The sequence below is a fragment of the Pseudophryne corroboree genome, assembly GCF_028390025.1.
Source record: "Pseudophryne corroboree isolate aPseCor3 chromosome 3 unlocalized genomic scaffold, aPseCor3.hap2 SUPER_3_unloc_32, whole genome shotgun sequence".
In the NCBI taxonomy this organism is placed as follows: Eukaryota; Metazoa; Chordata; class Amphibia; order Anura; family Myobatrachidae; genus Pseudophryne; species Pseudophryne corroboree.
Window position 1 is genome coordinate 322,196 of NW_026967522.1, and position 15,258 is coordinate 337,453.

Here is a 15,258-nt window from a genome sequence, read left to right on the forward strand (position 1 = left end):
CTAGCTTTGGCCAGAAGGGTCCTTGAGTTGGGAGCCTTATCATGTAAGAGGCCTTTTTCTAATTTTCCATGAAGATATAAGGCAGAATTCCGAACAATGGCAGAGTTCCTTCTTAAGGTTGTTTCAGGATTTTCATGTGAACCAGCCAATTGCAGTCCTATCTTTTCAAGGAGTTGCAGATGGGGACATGTCTTTGGCCTTAGTAAGAGCTCTACAGATGTATGTACAGGTTACGTTGTCCATCCAAAAGTTTAACCATTTGTTTGGTCTTTATGATGGTCCAAAGAAGGGTTGGCCAGCATTTAAGCAGACCCTGGCCAGATGGATTAGTCTTACCATTAGGCAGGCTTATGTATCCTGTGGTGAATGAGTTCTGGTTCAGGTTGGTGTCCATACCACCAGATCCGTGGGTGCCTCATGGGCGGCTGCCAGAGGCGACTCTACTACTAAGCTTTGCACAAAGGTAACGTGGTCATCAGCACACACGTTTACAAGATTCTACAAGTTCGAGACGTTTGCGTCCAGAGATTCTAAGTTGGATGCTTAGTTTTGCAGGCCACTGACAGCAATCCCACCCATGGGAGTAACTTTGGGGCTTCCCCTACTGTATAATGCTATTCCAGTGTCCCCTAGTGGATGAAAGAAAAAAGAGGATTTTGGTACTTACCGATAAATCTATTTCTCTGAATCCACTCGGGGACACTGGACGCCCGCCTCGATGCTGTCAACCTGCTGTGTTCAAGGTTCTTGTTAAACAGTTCATGCAAACAGCGTTGGTTTCTGTTATGGGTTTTCGGATGCTGTTTGATTTGTTGTACAGTAGGCTCCTCGCCATTGGTTTGTAGTCTCATGTCCTATTCTCTCCGTCAAATTTTCCAAACTGAGGGTTGTGGAGCGTGAAGGGGGAGGAGCCGGATGTACAGACAATGCTAATAATTTTTAGATTGTGCCACACCTACAGTTGCAAGCTTCACACCCCTACTGTATAAGCTGTTCCAGTGTCCCCGAGTGGATTCAGAGAAATGTATTTATCGGTAAGTACTAAAATCCTCTTTTCACATTTCACAAAATGTAAAATACAGGACAACTTAACATGCCACAGCAATAGCATCATATATATGTTAGAATGTCCCTGCCTGCAACAATACATAGGAAGGACTATACGGCCACTCAAAATAAGAATAAATGAACACATACGTAATATAAAAAAAGGTTCAGAAGAACATCCACTTTCCTTACATTACAAAGAACATCATGAATCAGATCCCACACTACTCAAGGTCACAGGGCTGAAGGAGGGTAAGAAAACCTGGAGGGAGGTGACTACATACACACCATCAACAGGGAGGAACTGCGTATAATAATCCACATGGTGACCCTAACACCCAAAGGCCTAAACCAGGACAATGAAGTATGATCCATAATTTGTATATGAAGATAATATCTTTACATCCTGGGATCAAACACTCTCTCTAAGCCCACTAGTATCCAAGTAACTATATTTATAACAACTAGGTAACACCTTTCTGATAGGAATAATACATTTATACAGAATACAGGCACAACATGGGACTATTTTATTCAATTCACACTTATTGGGGAAACATAATATAGTCTTCTGTTACATAGTCACATGCAATGTTCAAAACAGACTGCAAGAACAACGGGAATTTATGTGTAACATGTGACATCTAGTAGCAAACAGTTTAAGCCATTTACTTGTATCAAGAAATTTTACTTTTATCAAGAAATGTGCAACACTAAACTAACTGAACAATCAATCCACAGAAGGACCATTGATTGACATCTAGAAAAACCAATCACAATCCAAGTATGAATAACCAATCCACAGAAGAACCATTGATTGATATCTAGAAAACCCAATCACAATCCAAGTATGAATAACCAATCCACAGAAGAACCATTGATTGACATGTAGAAAAAAACAATCACAATCAAAGTATGAATAACCAATCCACTAAAGAACTATTGATTGACATCTAGAAAAACCAATCACAATCTAAGAATGAACTACCGACAGTAAATGCTCCCACACACAAGATGGCTACTTAACCTCACTTATGCCAGAGAACAGTGAAACATGTTGGAGATACAGACACAAAGTCACCCAGAAGAACAGATATTAAGGACACTGATACTCCTAAGAAGCCCCAGTGATGGGTGCATAAAAATGGAACCAGGACAGCAAGGATAATTGCAAGCGGAAAGGACAGATGGATGGCATCCAAAGGAGAACAAAAGGTGAGTCTCTGCATTGAGGTGAGGGGTGTCCAGCAAAAGGTTCTGCAGAGCCCGAGCCAGCACATTCCCTCCCCAGGCAACAACGAGCCAGGTGCAGGACGCAAGCTCCTGGGGAAGTCTGGAACAAGACCAACTGAGGATGCAGGAACGGCAGCCAGAGCGGAGTCAGCCCGGAGCCCCTGTGTTCATCCTGAACAATGTCCGAGTCCCACCGTCTAAGATGAACGGCCGCAATGGTAGCGCTCAAGATTACACAGACTTGTAGCCACTGTAGAGATACGGGACGCTGGTCTCTACCACCGACAGTGATCATTGGATATCTTATTCATCTCCGCATTAGATGCTGAGTGCACGGAACTTTCACATGAACTGAATGATTTTGCTCCACGGTACTTTATATAATTGATTCATACAATAGTGATTTCTGCATTAATGCACTGTATATGTATGCCTACTGCATTTCATATAATCATAAGTAAAGGTTCCAGAACCGGTTCAGGATATTGCATTTCATTGGCCGATGTCATTCATTACACAACAAAGGCTTTAACAAGCCAGACTACTGGCATCAGACACCGAGGGGCGATAGCGCAGGGAGGATAATAATCCAACCTTATCCCAAGTGTTATCTCACGCACCTCAACAAGAGAGTCATCATGTGCATGAGGTAGCATCAAGAACCAGACGCTTGTAGATCTTCTTTTGATCCTCCTCCATCTGTCACATTTCCACCACGATTAAGTTATTGCCAAACGATTGCTCCAAGTCCCGAGGCCTATTAAGAACCTCCTCAGTGAGAGTAAAAAACTGTTGTGAGATGGGCAAAGTGGGTTTCCGGATGACCTCCACTGTTTCGGGGGTCATGGCTGTGGGGTTGGGTCATCCACTTCAGTTGCCTCGCTCATGGAAGGCTCCACTTCCAGCTCCGGTGTAATATCCTGCAGTATAAAACAAAAATGAACTCCATGTAAAAATGTGTGTGTGCAATACAATACAAATGTTGATGTACTTACCAGATCCAGACTCTCCGGTGTCCACAAGAGTGGGAGAATCCGGTTCCAGATTACACTGTGACCTTATCCTTGGCTCTTGTTCCAAAGTTATTTTCATGAGGTCATAATACCACAGCGTTGGCTTGTAAACCTCATCTGTCCCAGCTCCTGAACGTTGTGATTCCATGTACTTCTTGTGCTCCTACAAAAACACTGTTAGCTGCTCCTGGCTCTATTGTATCTGATCAGCTGGTCATATGCCCAATTCCTCTGTGTCCTGTTGGCATAGTCCACACTTATTACACACCACAGGCACTCGTTCTCGTGATACAATTCAATGAATCCAGACCAGAATTTGTGATTTTCCTCTGCTGACACATATGTGGGAAAAATATTATACACAATTTAACTACAAAGTACAAGTGTAATGTACACACCTGTGTCATACAACCTGTATAGTAACACACAAACAGCAACTTCATTTATGAGCACCCAGCTGAAAATTAAAACAAATCTGCAGCACCGTTACACATTATTACACACTGTTATGCACATTACACATAATTACACACCATAATGCCCGTTACACATTATTACACATCCGTAATGCCCATTATACATTATTACACACTGTAATTCCCATTATACATTATTACACACCGTAATGCCCATTACACATTATCATATACTCTAATGCCCATTACACATTATTACACACTGTTATGCCCATTACACACGTAATGCCCATTACACATTATTACACACCCGTAATGCCCATTACACATTATTACACCGTAATGCCCATTACACATTATTACACACCCGTAATGCCCATTACACATTATTACACCGTAATGCCCATTACACATTATTACACACTGTTATGCCCATTACACATTATCATATACTCTAATGCCCATTACACATTATTACACACCCGTAATGCCCATTACACATTATTACACCGTAATGCCCATTACACATTATTACACACCGTAGTGCCCATTACACATTATTACACACCGTAATGCCCATTACACATTATTACACACTGTTATGCCCATTACACATTATTACACACCGCAATGCCCATTACACATTATTATTAGATATGAGCGGGTTGGGTTCCCTGAGAACTTCACGCTCTGAGTCCTGATCTGAGTCTGGCTCGGGACTTCTAGCCAGACTCTGAAACCAGAATGAGGCAAAACATCATCATCCCACTGTCAGATTCCCGCGGGATTTGGATTCCATATAAACATCCACATGTCTACCATTTTCACTCCAGACTTGGAGAGTGATGGAGACAGACCTCTGTCTCTCTCTGTGGGTGGTGGCATTGGGTGGGGTTAGTGTGTGCTCTGTAGGGGTGCTGCTGCAGTCACTGTGGTGTACCTGTGCTGTGTTAGGGGTGCTGTCCTGTCACTGGTGTTTCATGTGCTGCAGCTGTACATGGGTGTTGCTGTCCTGGCTGTCACTGTGTTATACAGAGTGCAGGGGCACTGTCCTCCTGTATGCTGGAAAATATAGGGGCGCTGCCGCTCAAATAACATTACACTGGCCCTGTATGTTGTAAAAATTCAGAGGTGTATTTGTTAAAAATTAAAAGCACACTACTGTATGCTGTAAAATATAGGGGTGCTGCTGTTCAAATAACATTACACTGGCCCTGTATGATGTAAAAATTCAGAGGTGTATTTGTTAAAAATTAAAAGCACACTACTGTATGCTGTAAAATATAGGGGTGTTGCTGTTCAAAAAACATTACACTGGTCCTGTATTTCATAAAAATTCAGGGGTGTAGTTAAAAATTAAAAGCACACTCCTGTATGCTGTAAACTATAGGGGTGTTGCTGTTCAAATAACATTACACTGGCCCTGTATGCTGTAAGTATACAGGGGTGCTGTGAAAATAAAGGGGTACTGTTCAGTGCACTGTAATAATAAAGGGGTGCTGTCCTGTGAAATGGAGAACAATTTTGAGGAAAAAATAGTGGCAGTTCCTAGTACTAGTGCTGAAGCTGCTGCTGCTACCAGTCATGACATTGACTATTTAATTGCATCAACTTCGTCTGCTAAGGCCGATGCCCAATGTCATAGAGGGCATGTAAAATCTAAGAAGCAAAAATAAATAATCAGAAAAAAAAATTATCTGACGAGAAACGTAAAATTGGCAAAATTGGCAATATGCCATTCACAGCACGAAGTGGCAAGGTAAGGCTAAGGCCTTGGCCTATGTTCATGACTGGTGGCTCAGCTTCTCAAGAGGATGGAAGCCCTCCAGCCTCTTGAATAAAATGAAGCTTGTTAAAGCACAGGAAAAAACATCTGTGCGTACAGAGATATCGCAAATACCCAAGGAGAGTCCAAGTGTGTCCGCGGTTGCAATTTCTAGGCCTGACCTTCCCAAGACTGTATGGAAAGAGGAGGCTCCTACCACCATTTGCACGCCCCCTACAGGTGTTGGGAGGAGCGCCACCAGTCCAGTTGCTGATATTGAGATTGAGGGTGTCACTGTACACGTACACCAGGATGGGCAGGATATTGGTGTAGCTGGTAGTGAGAAGAAAGTTTATGATGAGGATTCTGCTGGAGATGTGGTTGGTTTGAATAAGGCACCAGTGGAGACAGTTGTTGTCCATTTGATGAGAAAGCACATTGGCATGCCTGGGCAAAATACAAGAAAGCCACCTCTTCGGTGTGGAATTATTTCTCCACAAATGTGGACAACAGGTGTCAAGGCGTGTGTTGCCTTTGTCAATCTGTAATAAGTAGGGGTAAGGATGTTAACCACCTAGGAACATCCTCCCGTATACGTCACCTGCAACACATTCATCAGAAGTCATTGTCAAGTTCAGAAACTTTGGGTGAGAGCGTAAGCAGTCCACTGACACCTAAATCCCTTCTTCCTCTTGTACCCAAGCTCCTGCAAGCCACACCACCAACTCCCTCAATGGCAATTTCCTACTCAGTCAGGAGCTTCAGTAGTCCAGCAGGCCATGTCACTGGCATGACTGACGAGTCCTCTCCAAACCGGGATTCCTCTGGAGGATCCTTCAGTGGTACGCCTACTGCTGCTGCTGCCACTGCTGGGAGTGGATCGTCATCCCAGGGGAAGGAAGTCAGAAGAAAACTTGTACTACTTCAACTAAGCAAATGACTGTCCAACAGTCCTTTGTGAGGAAAATGAAATATGACAGCAGTCACCCTGTTGTAAAGCGGATAACTGAGGCCATAACAACTATGCTGGTGGTAGACGTGCGTACAGTATCCGCCATTAGTGCAGTGGGATTTAGACAGCTGATGACATTCTGTGTTCCCTGTACCAAATCCCGTCTAGATTCCACTTCACTGAGCGAGCGATTCCCAGACTGTACAGGGACATTAAGAAAAGTGTCCTCCGTGTCCTTAAAAATGTGGTTGTACCCAGTGTCCACTTAACCACAGACATGTGGACAAGTGGAGCAGGGCAGACTAAGGACTACATGACTGTGACAGCCCACTGAGTAGATTTTTTGCCTCCCGCAGCAACAACAGCAGCGGCACCAGTAACAGCATCTCGCAAATGCCAACTCGTTCCTGGGCAGGCTACGCTGTGTATCACCGGTTTCCATAAGAGGCACACAGCTGACAACCTCTTACGGAAACTGAGGGACATCATCACACAATGGCTTACCCCACTTAGACTCTCCTGGGGATTTGTGATATCTCACAACGCCGCCAATATTGTGCGTGCATTACATCTGGGCAAATACCAGCACGTCCCATGTTTTGCACATACAATTAATTTGGTGGTGCAGAATAAAAAAAAAAAAAAACAGGGGCAAGTAAGCGATGCTGTCAGTAGCCCGAAAAATTGCAGGACACTTTCGACATTCAGCCACTGCATGCTGAAGACTGGAGCGCCAGCAAACACTCCTGATCCTGCCCTGTCATCACCTGAAGCAAGAGGTGGTAACGAGGCGGAATTCAACCCTCTATATGCTTCAGAGGATGGAGGAGCAGCAAAAGGCCATTGAAGCCTATATGTCCATCTACGATACAGGCAAAGGAGGGGGAATACACCTGACTCAAGCGCAATGGAGAATGATTTCCGTGTTTTGCAAGTTTCTCAAACCCTTCAAACTTGCCACACGTGAAGTCAGTTCAGACACTGCCAGCTTGAGTCAGATCATTCCCCTCATCAGGCTTTTGCAGAAGCAGCTGGAGAAATTGAAGGAGAAGCGAAGACAGAGAAATTCCATTAAGTATGTAGGAATTGTGGATGAAGGGTTATATCTGAAGAAGCCTTAATGTGTGGAGCACTCTTTTATGTTTATGTTTCATGAGTAAATGAAAACATAACTTTTATTATTTTTATTTAAGATAGATTTTTCAATAGGCATGACATAAGGCAATTGATTGTCAGCCGGGAAAGATAAAAGATTAAGGAAAGATATAAAATAATTTATAGACCAGCACTGCCTATGTATGGGTATATGGGTAGAGCAATAACTGATATAAGCAAGTGAAATATAAAAGGAATTTAAACACAGGTTTTATTTGTCAAATTTATGAGATCCTTTCACAACGGGATTGTGATCTCATAAAAATCCTGTTTTACAGCTGCCCCCTGCAGAGCGTTACTACTGCATACAACCCAAGTGCTCCCTGCAGAGCGATACTACTGCATACAACCTAAGTGCTTCCTGCAGAGCTTTACTACTGCATACAACCTAAGTCCTCCCTGCAGAGCATTACTACTGCATACAACCTAAGTGCCCCCTGCAGAGCGTTACTACTGAATACAACCTAAGTTCTCCCTGCAGAGCGTTACTACTGCATACAACCTAAGTGCTCCCTGCAGGGCGTTACTACTGCATACAACCTAAGTGATCCCTGCAGAACGTTACTATTGCATACAACCTAAGTGCTCCCTGCAGAGCATACAACCTTAGTGCTCCCTGCAGAGCGTTACTACTGCATACAACCTAAGTGCTCCCTGCAGAGCGTTACTACTGCATACAACCTAAGTGCTCCCTGCAGAGCGTTACTACTGCATACAACCTAAGTGCTCCCTGCAGAGCATTACTACTGCATACAACCTAAGTGCTTCCTGCAGAGCGTTACTACTGCATACAACCTAATTCCTCCCTGCAGAGCATTACTACTGCATACAACCTAAGTGCCCCCTGCAGAGCGTTACTACTGCATACAACCTAAGTGCTCCCTGCAGGGCGTTACTACTGCATACAACCTAAGTGATCCCTGCAGAACGTTACTATTGCATACAACCTAAGTGCTCCCTGCAGAGCATACAACCTTAGTGCTCCCTGCAGAGCGTTACTACTGCATACAACCTAAGTGCTCCCTGCAGAGCGTTACTACTGCATACAACCTAAGTGCTCCCTGCAGAGCATTACTACTGCATACAACCTAAGTGCTTCCTGCAGAGCGTTACTACTGCATACAACCTAATTCCTCCCTGCAGAGCATTACTACTGCATACAACCTAAGTGCCCCCTGCAGAGCGTTACTACTGCATACAACCTAAGTGCTCCCTGCAGGGCGTTACTACTGCATACAACCTAAGTGATCCCTGCAGAACGTTACTATTGCATACAACCTAAGTGCTCCCTGCAGAGCATACAACCTTAGTGCTCCCTGCAGAGCGTTACTACTGCATACAACCTAAGTGCTCCCTGCAGAGCGTTACTACTGCATACAACCTAAGTGCTCCCTGCAGAGCGTTACTACTGCATACAACCTAAGTGCTCCCTGCAGAGCGTTACTACTGCATACAACTTAAGTGGCCTTTTTTGGTAACCACTATGTCTTACAATGACCACTACCTGTAGTGTATCACACGTTAAAACAGTGTAACTACCTATAATGTATCAATAACAATATTGTCACAGAAGTGATACAAATGTGTAGAATTGGATATGCATGCCTTAGAGAACTGTGCTCTGTTACAGGGTTACACATGATATGCTCAGTCACAGGAGAACATCTTTTATTACCAACAATATTGTTTTATTCCATGTGCAGATCTTTGTGACGTGGTCAGTTATCAATTTATATATGTACTGAATGGGTAACACATGTGATTGGGGATTCTGATCTGGTACAGGGTTTTACAATGATATACTTGTTATAGGAAAACATTTCCTCTCAATACCAATATTATTACATATGTGCTGAATTGTACATATATGTTTCTTTGTGCCTGTGAGAATGATCCCACTGTTATACATTATAGGTAGTAACACTGTCTTATCGTGTGATACGCTACGGGTAGTAACAAAGTGGTCATTGTAAGACATAGTGGTTACCAGAAAAGGCCACTTAGGTTGTATGCAGCAGTAACGCTCTGCTGGGAGCACTTAGGTTGTGTGCAGTAGTAACGCTCTGCAGGGAACACTTAGATTGTAAGCAGTAGTAAGGCTCTGCAGGGAGCACTTAGGTTGTATACAGTAGTAACGCTCTGCAGGAAGCACTTAGGTTGTATGCAGTAACGCTCTGCAGGGAGCACTAAGGTTATATGCAGTAGTAACGCTCTGCAGGGAGCACTTAGATTGTATGCAGTAGTAACGCTCTGCAGGGAGCACTTAGGTTATATGCAGTAGTAATGCTCTGCAGGGAGCACTTAGTTTGTATGCAGTAGTAACGCTCTGCAGGGAGCACTTAGGTTATATGCAGTAGTAATGCTCTGCAGGGAGCACTTAGTTTGTATGCAGTAGTGACGCTCTGCAGGGAGCACTTAGTTTGTATGCAGTAGTAACGCTCTGCAGGAAGCACTTAGGTTGTATGCAGTAGTAATGCTCTGCAGGGCTCTGCATTAAAACTGGGGTTTTTTAGACCACAATCCCATTGTGAAAGGATCTCATAAATGTGATTTAAAAAAAAGTATGTTTTATATTTCACTTTCTTATATCAATTATTGCTCTACCCATATACCCATACATAGGTAGTGCTGGTATATAAATTATTTCATATCCTTCATTCATTTTTTTGTCTCTCCAGGCTGACAATCAATTGCCTTATGTCATGCCTATTGACAAATCTATCTTAAATAAAAATAATGAAAGTTATGTTTTTATTTATTCATGAAACATAAAGAAAAAAAAAGTGCACCACACATTAAGGCTTCTTTAGATATAAGCCCACTAGCTGTTTCTTCTAAACCCCCCAAACCAGTCATTGCAATTTGCTTAATGGCGCACCTCCAACCAGATTAGCTAATCTTTGGTATTAACACTTTCGGATTATTACCTCTATCGGTTGGCTCATACATAGAAGGATCATAAAACAATTATCATTTGGGCCTGTGCATAGTCCCTCAGACTTAACGTCTTCCCTGGAAATACTTGTGGATGGAGACCTTCATTCGCTTTGCCAGGAGTCAAGGGTGGTCAATCTGTTGAAATCAGAGCACTGTATTTTGGCCACTGTGCTCGATCCTAGGTTTAAAGCCTACGTTGTATCTCTCTTTCCGGACACAAGTCTGCAGAGGTGGAAAGACCTGCTGGTGAGAAAATTGTCAACTCAAGCGGAGCGTGACCTGCCAGCAGCTCCTCCTTCATTTTCTCCAGCAACTGGGGCTGCGAGGAAAAGGATATCATTTCTGAGCCCACCCGCTGGACACAAAAGTAACAATACAAGTGACACATTAACAGGAAATGGTTTCTGTCACCTTAGCGACAATTATCTGGAATTAAGATGATACACAGACACATAACGGATAACATTTCCGAGCCCACCCGCTGGACACAAAAGTAACAATACAAGTGACACATTAACAGGAAATGGTTTCTGTCACCTTTGCGACAATTATCTGGAATTAAGATGATACACAGACACATAACGGAAATCTTTTGTTTTTAAACAACTTTATTTCATATCTTTAATACACAGATTTTTCTCTATATTTTAAACTTAAAAAATACTTTACTCTGCACAACATGGATAAAATATCCTTTAAAGCACAGAAACAATTCAAGTTACATTATAGTATTGCAGGTAAGTAAAACAGATACATATCAGGAGAGCCAAAACCCTATGGGGGTCATTCAGACCCAGCCGCAATAGTGGCCAGCAGCAGTTTGCAGGTGGTGACAAAATGCACGTGCGCAGTGGCCGCACAGACACACACATTTTGGCCGCATCCCTGAGGGGTAAATGCGGGTGAGCCGGGACCATATTCCAGGGGGCTGCGTGATGTCATGTCTGCGTTCATCTCTGAGTAACCCCCTATAAGCTTCCAGAGTGCACCTCATATCTCATCTTTTCCAAGTTACTACAAATGATATGAGATCGGTAGCAGCACTACTTTCAGGATTATTACACAGAACACACATAAAGGCTGACACAGCAAATAACAGTAACACATACAAGGGATTAATTAGAAATAAGGAAGAATAATCATCATTAAGTCTAATTATCAACTCGCTCTGTGCAGGACCCATACAACTCTTTACTGCCTCCAGCAGCCCCCGGTACTGTACTGCAGCCATCCACCCTGTCTCCCCTCCAGTACTGCCACCCACCCTGTCTCCCCCCACTACTGCCAGTCTTGTCTCACCCCACTACCGCCAGCACCGTCTCCCCCATACTACTGCCACCACCCTGTCTCCCCAGCTACTGCCATCCACCCTGTCTCCCCCCTACTGCCACCCACCCTGTATACCCCCACTACTGCCACCGCCCTGTCTCCCCCCACTAGTGCCACAGCCATCTCCCCCATTACTACCATCCACCCTGTCTCCCCCCACTAGTGCCACCGCCGTCTCCCCACCACTGCCACCGCCTCATCTACACCAAATTCCACCCACCCTGCCTCACCCCACTACTGCTAGCCACCCTGTCTCCCCCACTACTGCCACTGTCCTGTCTCCCCCCACTACTGCCACCCGCCCTGTCTCCCCCCACTACTGCCACCTGCCCTGTCTCCCCCCACTATTGTCACCCACCCTGTCTCCCCCCACTACTGCCACCGCCCCGTCTCTTCCCACTACTGTCACCACCATCTCCACAACTATTGCCACCTCCCCATCTCTCCCCGCTACTGCCACCACCCCATCTCTCCCCGCAGTCCTTCATCTGCAGATGGAAGAAAGTAGGGCAGTAATGAGGCAGAAGCTGCTTCTGGTACCATGGACCCTGGTCATGTAGGACTGGGAGAGTCAGTAAGATTATGTAATAGAGTCACCATCTTATTGGAAGCTGGTGAAGGGAGCAGAGAATGGGTGTTATGTGGCAGGAACAGGCTGGTTAGGTAACAGTATGGCTGCTGCATTCTGTACAAGTTACAACCAGTGCAATTCTTTTGCTGGGAGACCCAGGTAGAGGCCACTGCAGTAGTCTATGCGTGATGATACAAGTGCATGTATGACTGTAGGTAGATCTTCTGAGGGAAATAAGTGCTGGAGTGTGGCTATGTTCCTCAGATGAGGATCTGATTGTGGCAGATACCGATATCTAAGTGTCACTCCACCATCCAGGACACCAAAATTCCACACATGATCAGCATTATGTAACTGTGAACCCCCAAGCCCAGTTGGTTTGCAAAGCTGAGCTGTAGCCCTGCTCTTTGTTGGTGAGCTTCTATCATAAGGACCTGTTTCGCCAGGACTGAGTCACAGCCTACTGGCATCACCCATACCTGGAGCTCAGCTAGACAACCATTTAGGATTGGTACTGGGTTCTCAGTACCCAGAGCAAAAGACAGGTCATCTGCATAGCAGTGGTAGATGAGGGCATGATATCTGATTATTTCACTCAGTGGTAACATGTATATTGCAAAAAGCATAGGAGATAGGATAAGAACCTTGAAGAACAACGCATGGCAATGATGAGTATACTCCAGAAGATTAAAATGGTTCCTCACCTGAGTGATGTCTATTATGTCCAACAAGAGATGATTTATTTCTCAGAGTATAGAAATGGCCTCCCACCTGTGTGACTTCGCTGATGTCTAACAAGATGTGATTTTTGTGTAAAACATTTCTCGCACTCAGCGCAAGAAAATGGCTTCTCACCTGTGTGACTTTGCTGATGTCTAACAAAATTTGATTTGTGTGCAAAACCTTTCCCACACTCAGAACATGGAAATGCCTTCTCACCTGTGTGACTTTGCTGATGGGCAACAAGTCGTGATTTGTGTGTAAAACATTTCCCGCACTCAGAGCAAGAAAATGGCTTCCCAGCTATGTGACTTCGGTGATGTATATCAAGATCTGATTTACATGCAAAACATTTCCCACACTTAGAACATGGAAAAGGCTTCTCACCTGTGTGACTTCTGTGATGTATAACAAGATGTGATTTACTTACAAAACATTTTCCACACTCAGAACATGGAAATGGCTTCTCACCTGTGTGACTGCGCAGATGTGTAACAAGTTGTGATTTACTTACAAAACATTTCCCACACACAGAACATGGAAATGGCTTCTCACCTGTGTGACTTCTGTGATGTATAACAAGATGTGATTTACTTACAAAACATTTCCCACACTCAGAACATGGAAATGGCTTCTCACCTGTGTGACTTCTGTGATGTATAAAAAGAGCTGATTTGTGTGCAAAACATTTCCCACACTCAGAACATGGAAATTCCTTCTCACCTGTGTGACTTTGCTGATGGGTAACAAGTTTTGATTTTTGTGTAAAACATTTCCCACACTCAGAGCAAGAAAATGGCTTCTCACCTGTGTGACTTCTCTGATGTATAACAAGTTTGGCTTTCCAGGTAAAACTTTTCCCGCACTCAGAGCAAGAAAATGGCTTCTCACCTGTGTGCTTTCTTTGATGTCTAACAAGATATGATTTAAGTGCAAAACATTTCCCACACTCAGAACATGGAAATGGCTTCTCACCTGTGTGACTTCTCTGATGTAGAACAAGATATGATTTCTGTGTAAAACATTTCCCACACTCAGAGCAAGAAAATGGCTTCGCATCTATGTGACTTCTGTTATGTCTAACAAGAACTGATTTGTGTGCAAAACATTTCCCACACTCAGAACATGAAAATGCCTTCTCACCTGTGTGACTTATGTTATGTATAACAAGATGTGATTTAGTTAAATAAGATTTCCCACACTCAGAGCAAGAAAATGGCTTCTCACCTGTGTGACTTCTCTGATGTCTAACAAGATGTGATTTTTGTGTAAAACATTTCCCACACTCAGAACATGGAAATGGCTTCTCACCTGTGTGACTTCTATGATGTATAACAAGTACTGATTTGCATGTAAAACATTTCCCACACTCAGAACATGGATATGACTTCTCACCTGTGTGACTTCGCTGATGTGTAATAAGATCTGATTTCTTTGTAAAACATTTCGCACATTCAGAACATGGAAATGGCTTCTCACCTGTGTGACTTCTCTGATGTATAACAAGATGTGATTTGTATGCAAAACATTTCCCACACTCTGAACATATCAGTGGCCTTCCACCTGCCTTGCCTGTGTGTGGGTTAATAGGATTTGTGTTCTTTGTAAAACAGTTGGCATCTATAGAACATGGAAACACTGTATCTACTCTCAGAGCTGTAACAGATGCACTAATATCAGAGTGAGCAGTAGAACATTTCCCAGGATCAGAGGGACCAGCTGATAGAGCTGGATGTATAATTGGGGTAATAGGATTAGCTTCTGGAGAATCCTGTCTACTGTCATTATCTTTTATGTCACAATCCGGGGATAACATTAGATGTCCTTCTGAGATATTCCTGCTTGTGTGTCCATCTGCTGGAAATAAAATACATTATGGAAATGTGTCATTTTCTGTAACAATATTAATCTTGTAAACAATAGGAGAAGACGACTCTCTGGGACACTTAATTGTAAATGTGTGTATAATAAAACATAACTTTTAATGAAGGCTTTATAATATTGTGTCTCAGACGATCATTGTGTCCATCTTCCGGAGAACATCACAATAACAAATGTAATATTATAATAAGACTTAGATATATCTCTCTCTTGTACTGGTAACTAACCATGAAGTATAA

At 43.5% G+C, this 15,258-nt stretch overlaps 1 protein-coding gene across 1 annotated transcript; it reads right to left on the reverse strand.

Moving 5' to 3' along the window:
• Positions 1 to 12,266: 12,266 nt before the first annotated feature.
• LOC134984044 (gastrula zinc finger protein XlCGF57.1-like) lies at positions 12,267 to 14,992 on the reverse strand. The gene has a single exon (XM_063949685.1). It carries the CDS (start codon positions 14,952 to 14,954, stop codon positions 13,158 to 13,160), a length of 1,797 nt encoding a protein of 598 aa, XP_063805755.1. The 5' UTR covers positions 14,955 to 14,992; the 3' UTR covers positions 12,267 to 13,157.
• Between the last annotated feature and the right edge of the window lie 266 nt (positions 14,993 to 15,258).

Bases quoted from the DNA above. Each gene is read 5' to 3' on its own strand.
- LOC134984044 (XM_063949685.1), bottom strand. From the start codon at position 14,954: ATGTTATCCCCGGATTGTGACATAAAAGATAATGACAGTAGACAGGAT.